Here is a 13,462-nt window from a genome sequence, read left to right as displayed (position 1 = left end):
CAGGTGCAGGAGTATAACTGAATGTGTTTGTTTCTACAGATGAGCACCATGCCAGGACTGCCCACAAGGCCGTGCTTCTATGACATTGACCTTGACCCCATCACAGAGCAAGTGAAAGGATTGTTTTGAGAGTGATGTCCAAATTCAGGTCAGTCAACAGCCTTTATTTTCCTGTTCCAGCTCGAGGGAGGATGTTTGTCCCTAGTATGTGTATAAGAAAGGTTGTCAGGAGTTTATCTAGGCTCTAGTTTCAGTAAGGATTTCACACACTTTGGGGGTATATTTCATAATGTGCACTTTATCACATGGGTTTCTCATTTGCTGAATGGTGACTGGCACTTTGCTGGTGTCCACTAACGGTGCCTTTTGGATTTCCTGGCACTGTCAGTTTGGCATCAGGAGGAGCCAGCTCTGCAACTGTACCACTCTTGGCTGTGGAAAAAAGCCAGTCTGAAGAAACCATGCCAGCTTACTCACCTCAAAAGAAGTACTCTTTGATACTACAGTCACGTGGCAGTGTGTGTGTCATCACGTAGATATCAGGGAAGATACTTCTCAGTTTGTTCATGAGCTCTGCTTTGTTTTTTCATGTTTTGTTTTCATAACTGCTGTCGTCTGTCTCAAATGGTAATAAGCATTTCAGGAATACAAAGCTGTCCTCTTAGCCTTTTTTTTTCATGCTGGATTCTCTCCCTTTTCCTCGAAGGTTGCAGTTCCCCCACCACCCCCTCCCCTTCTCTAAGTACTTAATCTTCTTGGTGTCCTGCTTTAATTTTGTGCAGCACATGTTCCTCACTTAAAAATACAAGATGTTATGAAAATATTTCATGCTACTCCATTTTAACCTTTTAACATAATAAGTGGAGTAAGAGAGAATGTAACCCTGACTGAAACAAACCATGTGTGCCTGTGATGGGATTCTCTTCTTTCATCACTTAGCTCTCTGCCCCAATAGATTGGTCTGGAGAGCAAAAAGGTTTTTCTTTTTTAAGACAGAACAACACTATTACTGTGAGCCAACAGGACTGTGATGGGACCCCAGATCAGCCACAGCTTTGAGGTAGATGTGCCCAGGTGCTTCAGCCCTGCTTTAGCAATCCTTGCCTACCGTGGATTGAGAGAAAGGGCTTTCATTTTCTGTTTCTGTGTTTTGATGGATTGTTTGGAGGAGGGGAGAGGTCTGCACAACCCAACCAGACCAAGTGAACTGTTCACTTGCCCACATGTGAATGCCACAAGATTCACATCTAGTGAGAGCAGATTCTGCCAGTTTGTGTGTGCCAGTCAAGACAAGTAAAAAGCACTTAGCTTGAAAGTTAACCTGCATGCACAGGTAATTACTGCTCTGTATGCAAACCATGCCTGAATATTCTGTGGCTGGGTAGTGTTACACATACCACTCCTTGGCATATATCCCATTTTTGTTACTGATACACATGGTATGTCTGACAGCTTCATGCATACATATTGATTCATCATGTGTCAGCCATGTAATTGCTTCTGAATCATTTGAAATTACTGTAGAATCCTAATGTAAAATCTATATGCAGATTCACATAGCCTGCTTAATTGGGTGTTTATTGCCTAGTCTTACACAAATCCATCCAAACCAGGGACTGATGAGATTGGAAGAACAACAGTAATTAAGCAGACAAAATACTCCATTCCAGCTGTGAAGGCCTTTCATTGGAAGCTGTGCATGAAATGAAAATGTTAAACTTGGCTTTTAGTCAGTGATGGTGTTTTGTCAGATGTAAAAAGAAATGCTAATGAAGTCATGGAAGCATAAGAGTCAGGTAGGAAATAACACACATATCCAATGATTCATTAAGTTTAAGCCTTTAAAGAAAAAACCAGCTTGATCATATATATTTTTCATCAATATAGGCACATACCTGTGTTCCTACCTTTAACAATCTAAATAAATGCCTTGAGACTGTGGTAATACCCAGTGAGCACCACACAAGGTAGTCAAGTGTTCATTAGCTCTAAAGTTCATCTGGTTCATGTGCTAGATTTGTACATTGCTAATTTTGGAAAAAGAGAGAAATAATATTCCCATGTAGTCTTTACTCCCAACTTTCTGTAGAGAAGTTTTGTAGCATCCTTTGTTTTCACACGTTCACTGAAGTGAACCCACACTGTAGGTGATACTACACTTTGAGATCTTTGTGGGTTTGTTTCTGTGATGGCAGATTGAGGGATTTTTTTATTTAATTTGAATTCTTCAGCATTTTAGTGTATGATGTAATATTACTAATAATATGGTGTTGTGCCAGCTCATTAGTACTGATTCAGATCTTTAAGACATTTTAATTGAAAAATATTTAGAGATTTGTGGAAGAGCTGCAGATGTTTCATTATAAACATGCCTGCAGAGCTGAGAACAGTTGTTTTATTGTGCAGTTAATATCCTCCTCTGCAATGCATATCTTCATCAGACCTGCAAAAGACATACAGGCAGAAGTTCCTGCTTCTCGGGATCCTCTGTGAGGTTCTGGCTGAGCTGAAACACTGGGTATCATTAGCCACTCTGATTTTTCTCTACCACTTCACACCAGTCATTTGAATATGCTCTAAAAGTCATAGAATCAAAAACCTTATCATAAAAGTCAACTCTGTTTTTCTCTGTTGACAAATAGCCAACATATGGACACACAGTATTGCAGTCTCTCTGTAGGAGCCACACGATCTATCAAAAAAATGAAACATTAGTACACAGAAATTAACCCAAAGGAATTTGGCTAGTCCTTCATCACTGGCCACTGTCCTATTTAAATTATACTGCCCAACTCATACACTGAGAAAGTGGAAATTGTTTCCTTAGGAGCTGTCTGTAGAAAGCACCAGTCAGAATAAGGCTTACATGGAGACAAGTCTGCCAAAAGGAAGAAATTTAAAGAAATAAAAAAAAAGAAGTAATATTTGCACAGTGAGGGGAAGTCACAAACTGGACCTGCACAAGTAAAGTCTGTTAAGGACCCTTGTGAGTTCTAAGGATCCCTCTAATTTAATCAGTGGCAGTAGGTGCCTGCTCTTACTGTGCCAGTTTGGTTCTCTGAGTATCTGGGTTGATGGTAATGGGGGGAAATTGTCCTGCTCAGTTGGTTGTGATTTCATAGGACTGCCACTATCCACGGTGTCTGATGTATTCTCTCATTCTTGTCCTCTTCAAAACTGGCAGAGCATTGGAATGATTTTAATACACAGCATGAACACTTTGCTGCCCCCAGAGCTCTGCCTTTGAGCATCTTCATGGCCATAAAGAAGTCCATGAGGGCAGGACACCAAAACTGATGTTCTAAAATTACAAACTATTTGTTAGATGTTTTCATCTTAATTTATTCAGATATGAATAAAAAGTGTTTTAAGACCTTTCCTTTGCATCCACAAAACTGATCCTATGAACAAAAAAATTACTTCTTTTAGTCTCATTCCAGTCTCATTCCACAGTATTGACTTTCAGTCAGCAGCAATTACTACAGTAATGTGCAGTCTGAAGCCTGTATCATGCTGGAATACGAGTACAGATTTTTGTTTCTCACCTAGTAGGGCTACACAGATAATAAACAGGAGGTGCATATGGCATAACTATACATTTTTGTTAATTATGGTTAAGGCAAAAATATCCCATTTCACTGAAGCCCTCATTTTAGGTTGTGATGCCTTTTTTGTTTCTTTAAAGAAAGCAAAGATATCTTGTTTCAATGTATAAATTTCTTATCTTTGTCATTTCAGAAGCCTGAAAATTAAGAACTGCAACTTTCCTGTTTCCTGCAAGTAAGAGACAAAAAATGAATCTGAAATATTCCTGTAATGTGTCTCTGGAGGAATGTCAAGATAGACCAAAGAGCAAAAGTTTACTCTTTCTTCAAACTAGTTTTTATGATGAAATATAGCTGTAAGGTTAAAAAAACCAAAAAACCCCAACCCAGCAAGCTAAAGTTTTACTCGCTGTCATGCAGGAAGCTCTCTACTGGGGCTTACGCTTGTTTGTGGATAAAATGACATTGAAAAAGAGCAGTTTTTCAACTCAGAGTTTTTGTCTTTTCTCAGAGGAGTGTACAGAAGTATTTCCTTTATCTTGGCTATCTAAAAACTTGCATAAACATGATTATGCAGTGTGACCAAACCTATTTCTCTCTGAAAAGTACACTTTTGCTCCTGGCATTCAAGAGCTGAAACTACACACAGATTAACTGCACATTTTTGAGTTATCATCAAGTGTTGCTCTGGATGCATTTGGGCAACAGCCAAGCTTCAAGCAAGGAAGATATTAAACAGAGAAAGAACAGAGCATGTATTTTGTAAAAGGTTTTTAATGTATAATTTGTTTCCTTGTTGGGCAAAGATCTTTTGAAACACTTAAGCCATAGCTGTCTTGTATCCATAGGTCTGTCTTTATCCGAAGCATGTGTTACAGGCTGTCCGGTTGATTATGTGCTTGTTGTGGCGAAGCTGGTTGTTCAGACAGGGCACTGCTCCTTCTGAAGCACTGTTTTGCTCCCGTTCATGGCTAATGAAGCCTCCTGCTGTGCTGGCTCCCGACCTAGAGTTTTTCCCTGACAGTACACAACGGCCCAGTAACAACAGAGGAATGTCCATCAAGCAGGGATGCAACAGGGCACAGCTTGTTTCTGCTTCATTTTACAGGTTTTAACGACCATACTTGTAAACGTGGAGGGCATTTCCATTTGAAGGGGGTATTCAAACAAATTGAATTGCAAACCATGTGCTTTAATTTGTCTCAGTAACTTTATTTTCCTGGTTTTTCCTAAACCTGTAGCAAAACAAGCCTTAGGCACAGGATACTGCCTTTAACTTTCCAAGCTGCTACTCCTCAGGAAACTCTCGCTGACTGACTGTTGGTTCCTTCAATAACAAAAAATGCGACAGAACAATAGGGTGAATCGAGACAATAGGCCATTGTTTTTTTAGGTAAAAAGCGGTGAAATAATGATGAGAGAGTTTATTTTCCTGATGACGTTTTCCATCCTGTCGCTTTGCTCTGCTTACGCACATCTGCATGTTATGGGCTTTTGCAGTGTAGCCTTGGTTCCCTTCTACAGAGCCACATTTGGAGACTTAATTATCTCAGGAACTCTGTAGTAATTGAGGGGTTTGTTTTGGTTTTTATAATCATGCTTCGTTATTTATAAACTCAAAACTATAATTATGGACAGTAGAGCAAACTGGGGACAATTAATTGTCTGTGCCTTCCTTGGAGGAGCATGGAAAGGTCTGCTGACTCCATTTCAGTGCTATTCATAGCATGGTCCTCCAGCACCGTGGGGATTGCTGTGAAGATAAATTTGAACGTAAAAACTAGAGCAATTTAATATTTTATCCTTACTAGATGATAGAGCTCATAACAGCCCAGACTGTGGGTGCTTTAATTACACTGGGGCATGACAAACATGGTAAGTAGAAAGTAAGACTCAAGCTCTCAGAGCTGCTGGGAAGAGAGATTTCTTATATTTTCTATTAAATTGTGCCACAAAATACAACTCAATGCTATTCATACACACAACAGTGTTGTAAATTAGCCTTGCACACACTGATCTATCTAGTTGAGAAATAGCCAAAGAGTTTTGGAAGAAAGTAAGTGTGGTTTCAAGACCTAGTTTTCCTAGTAGTTTCCTTACAAGAAAAATAATGACGTTTTTCCCTCCATTTTGTCCAGAGAAGTTCAGAAAATACATAATCGTGCCTTTCTAGGAGTCACTGTGGTTCCCCTGCAGGTGCACTGGAATTGTCCCTATGCAGTGTGGCATACTAAATGTGGCACTAGCTGATTGCCTGTGAAGCTTCTGTATGGATGTGGATGTTTGAGCAACAAGTTTTATAAGTCATCTCAAACTGCTGTTTGATAGCTTCTATAGTGTTGTCTCCATATTATCCCTTCAGGCCACACGCACTGGGACCATTTATCTGACCCATCAGTCTCTCCCTAAAACACCATTCCAGCTCATTTAGTTGAGAGTTGACAAACATCCTGTAATTTTTCTACTGTCATGTGCACAGGATTTGATATATTGTTTAGCTAGCTTTAGGAAAGCTGAAATGGCCCACTTGTGTTTTGTTGTAGCTTTTCCCGCACCCCGTCTAGTTAACTAGCTCCAAAATCTCTCAAGCTACTGCATTTTTGGTTCTTTGTCATGATCCAAAGGGATTGAGCTATTGGCCACCAGCTGAGCTGCAGAAACTGCCACAGTATCTTCCCTGGGGCCACCATGATTCTGAGGCCTTCATCCCAAAGAGTTTAACATGAAAACTTTTAAGTTCAGTCTTACTGGTAGGTGTACTTGTTACATGGATGCGACTGCGGCTGTGGGACTCCCGCCTTTGGATCTTCTCTGAGCAATGTCGTCACATGGCAGAACCACAGCTTTATAAGGCAGCTTGCCAAGCTTCTCCCTGCGTCTGCTGAAGTGTGTTTAGCACCATGCAGTTGTTTATTATCAGAAGATCTGCTTTTTGTAGTGACTGAATACTTTGTTATTGCTACTGCTGAACTAATTCTGTAATGACATTGAAATACTTCAGAATACATGCAACAGTTTCTTCATTTGTAGTTTAAAAGTCAAGTTTCCAGAATTTCAGTTGCCATGAGCATGAAAATAAAGTCTGTGTGCTAGCATTTAGTTTGCACAAGTGGTGCCTGTCTGAATTCATTAATAAAATACATCCATTATTTAATATTGTTCTCTCTCTCTCTCTGATCTTGTCTACTTAAATGGTGACTTTTTTTTTTTTTTAATTCCTCATAAGCCACTTAGTCTTGTCATGCCCATATCTCCAGCTAAACACAGCTGTGCCAAGGAAGGAGAGGAGCTCAGCCATGTTGTGGTGAAGTGCCAAATGTGAGCAGAGCATGGGACTCTTACCTGCCTTCCCAGAACCCAGGAAAGTGTTTGTGTGTGGCTGTTGCCACAAAGAGCCATGCACTGGAGTATTGTCCATAGGTCTTCTCTGTCAGTACAGTCCTTTTGAAGTTGGTTTGTGCTTGGGGAAGGACACACTAGGCTAACATCCTGTCTTGGTCCCAAAATATACTGCTGTTGCCTTTGGTCCTTGACGTGAAAGGCTGGACCAGATGCAAGGGTCAGTTGGACACTTTCCATTCTCAGTTGTCAGCTGGATTTGTGTGAAGTAGTGTCAGGTACAAGAATATTATCTGTGGGCTTCTCAAGATAGGATTCAAACACAAGCAATGCAAAAGCTCCAGGAATTAAAGGTGTTAAATCATGAGGCCATAACACAGCAGAAAGCATCCTTCCTGCAGGGGCAGGAATTAATAAAATGGGGAAGGTGGGGGAAGAAATCAAGCATTGCAGCCATGTACTGTACTGTGCTCCTGTTTTCTAAATAGCTAAATGAAGTCTCAGCCATGTGGTTTGCATTAGTACTGGGTTTTTAACATGCTTCTCATGGCTAGATTTCCAAACAGCTTCTTAGCTTCTCTGAAATGTTTCAGCCAGGACCTTACCCATATGGAACAGGTCTCAAGCACTAGGTTTGTTCTTAGTGACCCCTGGGTCCACCCTGCTGACAGCCACCCAATCAGCCAGCAGTGAGTGTGGGAGGCATATGCAAACTCTCCCCTCCACTGAATTGCTAGGGTAGTGAGGGAGGGTGAGTAGTTTTACCCCTTTGAACATACAGGTTTTCATAGAATTTTCTTCAGAGAAAATATTTCAGAGAAAAATTTTAAGGCCAAGGTATGGCCCCCTGCTTGAGAGGGTTAGGATGGAAACACTGAAAGTCCCTTCAGGCATTTGTCCTGAGAACAGGACTGCTGTGCTATACATGTTACCATTCACTGCGGATTTAAGGCCAGAGTGTTTACGTAAAGTAAACTAAATTCAAATATTTTCACAAGTGTGGTCATAATAATAGCTCCCTACTCCATGTGGTTGAGTGTAATGTATTACATAGACACAAGCACAAGTAAGAATCTATTTGTGCATGCAGCTTTTATGTAAAATCTTCAGTATTTGCTTCCCCAGTAAACTTTTTAACTTAAGCCCTTTGAGTAATGTTTGTGAGGAGCTAAATGTATCAGCACAGGCTCAACCAGGCAAGAGCCTGACAAACCGTTTTAAAATCAACCCTGCACAGGGTGATCTCCAGGTCCCTTCCAAGGTAAACTGTTCTGTGCTCCTATGAGCTGAGAGGTTAGCAGAAAAAGTAGCACTGAGGAAGCCCAGAGCTGGAATACACCCCCCCACACACACACCACAGGCACCTTAAGAGCTTCACTTTGCAGAGTACTAATAAAAAAGAGGATGTATCAAATACAAGTCATGCCCACTTCTATGCAATACACTAAATCAAGGTTTAAGTTATGACATGTTAAAAGCTAAATTGTTTCCCACTGGGCGATTTCCATCATGCTATTTCAACTCAATTACCATCAACATCTGGTCAAAGTTAGATTCCTAATGCCAAAGAAGAGTTTCAGCTTTTCAGGATACAGCCTGTTAGTTGCCCATATAACACAGCCCCTGCATGTTCTTATCATACACAGAGTTTATGTTTATTCTCCAGAAAAATACAATTATGGCTGTATTTGTACAAAACATGTATTATGTACATGCTGAACTATAAGAACTATATAAGAACTCCAGGGTATTTCCTTCCAGTTTCTTTTTTGAGGAAAAGCTCAAGGGGAAACCTGAGAGGGGAGAATGTCTGACTTGGGGCAGCAGCCCATCCCCTACACAGCCTTCAGTCAGACAGAATCTCTGCAAGGAGACAACGTCCCTGTATTTGCTGGTTCTGTGCTTGTGTGCTGCACCTATTCCCACATGGCTCCAGCTCATCTGGATCACTTTGGTGTCTCCATTGCAGGCAGAAAAAGTTATATTTGCCAACCTGTTGCTTTTTTTCAAGTGTTGGAGGTAAATGAACTCTCCCTGAGGGAGGTTTCTGGGGAGAGCAACAAAACCAACATCTAACACCAATCTGCTCTTTATTACATTAGCCTGAGGTGGCAGTTTAATGAAACAAGCCCTTCACATCAGTGCCATACAGGGGTTGATTTTTTCCCGTGTTTAGAATGTTCAACCACTATCATTCAGTGTCAGACATTAATACCTGGCAAAAGTTTGTTTGTCCAGGATGAAACCTGTATCTAATTCTGCATCTTGAACTACTGAAAGTCTGGCAGACTTTAAATCTCAGTTTGTTGGTAATAACCAAGTATCCAAGTTATTTAATTCTCGATAGTATGTGGAAAATGAAAAATAATAAAAGAAGAAAAACTATGAAGATGGTAAATGAAGGAACAAAGCATAGGAATCAAGTTGGCTCTTTTGGGACAGATCTGTATGAAAGCAGTTGTAAATCAAGGTGAGTCTGACAAATAATTTCACTAAATCTCACATAAAAAATTCCTTTAAGTGGAATGATATATAACTTAGCACCAACAGTTTTGAAGAAGGCTATATATGAAACAAAAGTATGTTTAACTGCAAATTGCTGCTGAAAAGGGAACTTTTAATACTAATTTGGTATTAAAGAGATACACTAAATCAGCACAGTGTATTGAAGTGTTACTAAGAAATAGTAGATAAAGAGATGACCAGCAAGTGAAAAATGTCATCAGTTTAAAAAAAGAGAAGTCTAAAATAGCTTCTGAGATAATAATGCACTTGGAAAGTTAATGCTACTGGAGATGACCAAGAGCCAGTTCATAGCAAGATGTTGTAAACTGTTTCCCATCAATTCTTCCTCACAGTATGGATTACCAGATCCCCAGAGACAGGAAGAAGATCTTACATTGAGCTTGTGCCTGGCATCACCTATAGCAACTGCAGGGGATCAGCAGGGTGGCAGCAATTGCCACGGAGCCCAGAGAGGGGGGAGGCTCCAGGCTCACATTCCTGTATTTACTGAGTCCTCCTCGTACGTGCCTCCTCTGCAGCAGGTCACTGCAATAGATAACCTCACCTTTGCTAAATTTGGACATCTCTATCCCACAACTGCAGTTACTCAGCAACAAACAAACCACACACCAGCCTGGAAGCAGAAATGGAAGGGTTATACCCAGTATGATTTAAACACATCTGGGAGCTGTGCAGACAAGCTGCAATTATCAAACCAAGAGTTTCACTAGCTGTTTAAAAGACAGAGAGTCTGTTTTTCTGTCCCTTCAGAAAGGACTAGCAGCATCCTCATCCAACACCGGGCTTGGGGAAAGAGTACTTGTGTGCAAAAACGATTCCTTTAAACATGATTTAAACCACCGCTTTTCTGCTGGTATTCCAGTTTTGTCCCTTTAAGCTTTGACAAAAAAAAAAAAAGCCCCAAAACCTCACTCTCTCCCAGTGAGAGGATCCCATCAAATATATTTGTGTATCTGCGAATGGATTCTTACCCCAAACATCTCTAATGCTCAGGTTTTTCCACTGTTTGAAGACAAGTGGTAGGAACAAACTGACAGGAGAATACACTGTTTAATCCTGTATAAGGGATGATGAAGTGAACCTACAGAGCCAAATCCAAACATTTATAGAGACAAGCCTGGATGCACAGGAGCAATTAGGCTTGCATACTTCGGAAAACATGTTTGGGGAGGACCTTCTTCATAACTCCTGTGAAGTGGCTGTGGCAGGGAGACATGCTGGAAGAGCCATACCTTACTTAGTGCAACTGAAATGGAAACAGTCCAAGTAACCATTTACTCATCTACATAAACTTGAATCTTAAATTTAGCAGCATTTCACCTTTTGACCTAGAATTTCACATTGCCTCAACCAGCTTTACTTGAGCCTGAACAGCTACAGAAATGTTTACAGCCATCTGCTGCAGCAGGATTGAAGAAAACCTCGCCTGGATCTTGAAACCAACGTCTGGGGACCATTCAGACACGATCAGCACTGGATCCAGTTTGACTCACTGCAGACATTTGCCATCATGCCATCAAGCCAAGGGCTGGCCAGAGCACTCCACAGCATCCCACCATACAAACAGAGCAAATCCTGCTCCCCGCAGCCCACTGCCAATTGAAGATGAAGGTGTTTACTATGTGGAAAGATGTACATGACAGATGTAAAACAAAAAAAAACAGAAAACAAAAAAACCTCTCCCAAGATTTATAAACTTAAATGCTGGACTCAAAAGTTCAAGCATATGCTTTAAATTCTATATAATTTATTTAAATGCCAGTGCCCAGCCCCGCAAATAGATTTTTTTTAAAAGAATACATCTTCAATAGAGGTGAGGACTCCAGTATAGAATCAGCACATTTTAAGTCTATATTTTTTGTAATAAAAATATTTTAGAGTTTAAATATTCACCTAAACCATACACTCAGATCTGGTACAGATTCTGGCCCTATCCACGCCGTTTACACAGAACTGCTCAGGATGGAAAGGACCTCTGGAGCTCACCAGGTCTCACCAGCATACAACATGCTCAAAGTTGTATTTATTAGAAAACAAAATTTCTTCAAGTTCTGTTTTCATGTACAGATTTAGGGACTAGGTCATGTGCTGTAGGGTTTCCTACCAGCTGTAAATTAGAGAGCTTGCTCAGTCAGGCAATGTGCTGAAAAACCAAAGGCTTGCTGCAAAGGTAGAATGACCAGAACCAGCCAGTACCCTGGACTGTGGAAGCACGGCACGGCTATTTCTCTAAGACCCCTCAAAGGGGCTACATTAAGACCACTAACCTGCTCATTCATTTGGATGAGTTGTCACAGTCCAAGTCACATTCTGCAGACTTTCAGAGCACTGGCCTAGTCTCTTATTTTAAAGCACTAGAGGGGAAAAATCAGAAGAAAAAAGCCTAAATACCCAAAGGAAACTACTCTCGCTCCACACCCCCAGACCTCAGGTGTTTTAAGTTTCTCTATAACAACGAGGTCTGGCAGGTGCAGATGCTGCCTACTGCATACCATGTCCTCACCTGGGAGGTTTGGTCTCCCAGTGTTTGATGGACTTAGATGGTTGGACCAGCGGCCCAGTGCCCCAGTGGAGCAGGAAAGCTACAGCCCCTCCACAGCCCCCTCCTGTAAAAGCAGATGGCTGGGTTTAAACCACCAGCTCTGGGTGCCTCAGCCCACGCAGGCAGTCCTGCCCTGGAGCAGGTGGGATAGTGCCTGCAGCAACCACTCCATTGCCAAGGTGGGTGGTGGGGATAGCTGGTGTGGCTGAATCCTGCCTTCCAGCCAGCTCTGCCTGCTGTGCCAGCTGTCCGGGCACCACCTGGCACCATGGTGTTGTGAGTAACAGCACCATATGTACCCCTGAGGCAAATCATCACCCAGCCCAGCCTGAGCACAGCTGTCCTGTCTCTGGGGGGATACCTTGGCGCTCCTGAGGAGGTGGATGGACCTGGGACTCTGGATGGTGTTCAGGAATGGGTGTCAGGCCTTAAAAGTCAGCATCCAACCACAAAATACCATGACCTGGCATACAGGTGTTTGTGAAGGTGCTCCCACAGCAGGACTCACACACCAGCTGCCTGATCTGCAAGCACAGCGAGTGCTGCTATTTCAGTCCCACCTGCTGGATAAGCCAGTAGTGCTGTCACCAGCCCATGGTAAGCTTTCCTCAGGGCTCTCAAGCTAAGGGAAAGGAGCAAGGAAGGGGGAAGAAAACTCGCAGTAGTGTGCTTTTCCTCTGAAATCGTTATCCTGCTGGAAACTCCCTTGGCATTCAGAAAGTATCTGTGTTTAATCCCTGGTCTTGTTCAAGATGCAAAGTACCTTGCCTTGAGACTGATAATTTAATCTCCTTTGGATAATTGCTACCAACTAGACTAACAGCTGACAAAGGTCAAGTCATTGGTTATTCAAAGCAGGATTTCCCCCATTTTACAAAAAAACTTCTACTTGATCTTTGACTTGTCAGCTGCAGTGTGTGATTGCTTTCAGCACCGGTAATCACTGCCGGAGCTGTGTGCACGTGTGCATCTGTGCACACACACACATTTCACACACATAAATGCAAACTGGAAATGGCCTGCCCACTCAAACCTCTATGTGATACCATAGATCACTTCCAATTAATGTTCAGTAAAATTTATATCCTCTATGGCACTTTGTATACATTTGCATATATTAAATTATCCCAAGTCTTACTATGTCGTGAAGGGCGCTTCTCAGCCTTATTTTTCTTCTTTCTCAAAGAAATTGATTTTATGTGATTGTGATATTTTCTCATGCTTGTCCATCCCCTAATACTGAACCAGTCCCTAATCAATTTACTAAGCAGTAAATTGACAGACAAGTAAATGACTATATATTTCATGAAAGCAGGAAGACAGTGGGGAGATGAAGAAGTGAAATGGACACAGGAGAGAGACAAGATCTTTTCCATGGTGATATAGAAATTTCTGAGGAACAAACTTTCCAATTTCACTTCTTGCCAGGTTGTGCTTTCATTACATGTAATATTTTAACTAACTCATAGTTCTGGTTGCAATTCAGTTGTTATATTTTAGAATCAGGAGA

At 41.4% G+C, this 13,462-nt stretch overlaps 1 protein-coding gene across 1 annotated transcript in view; it reads left to right on the top strand.

Moving 5' to 3' along the window:
- The window catches only part of MTHFD1L (methylenetetrahydrofolate dehydrogenase (NADP+ dependent) 1 like), a 146,620-nt gene extending 139,921 nt beyond the window's left edge, over positions 1-6,699 (top strand). The window contains 2 exon segments of the mRNA XM_019290081.3: positions 40-148; positions 3,739-6,699. Of these exon segments, the coding sequence (XP_019145626.2) occupies positions 40-129 (90 nt within the window). The 3' untranslated portion in view covers positions 130-148; positions 3,739-6,699.
- Positions 6,700-13,462: the final 6,763 nt, after the last annotated feature.

The sequence above is a fragment of the Corvus cornix genome, chromosome 3 (assembly GCF_000738735.6).
Source record: "Corvus cornix cornix isolate S_Up_H32 chromosome 3, ASM73873v5, whole genome shotgun sequence".
Taxonomy (NCBI): Eukaryota; Metazoa; Chordata; class Aves; order Passeriformes; family Corvidae; genus Corvus; species Corvus cornix.
The sequence above is the reverse complement of the archived record's forward strand: the minus strand, read 5'-3'. Positions and strand labels throughout refer to the sequence as shown.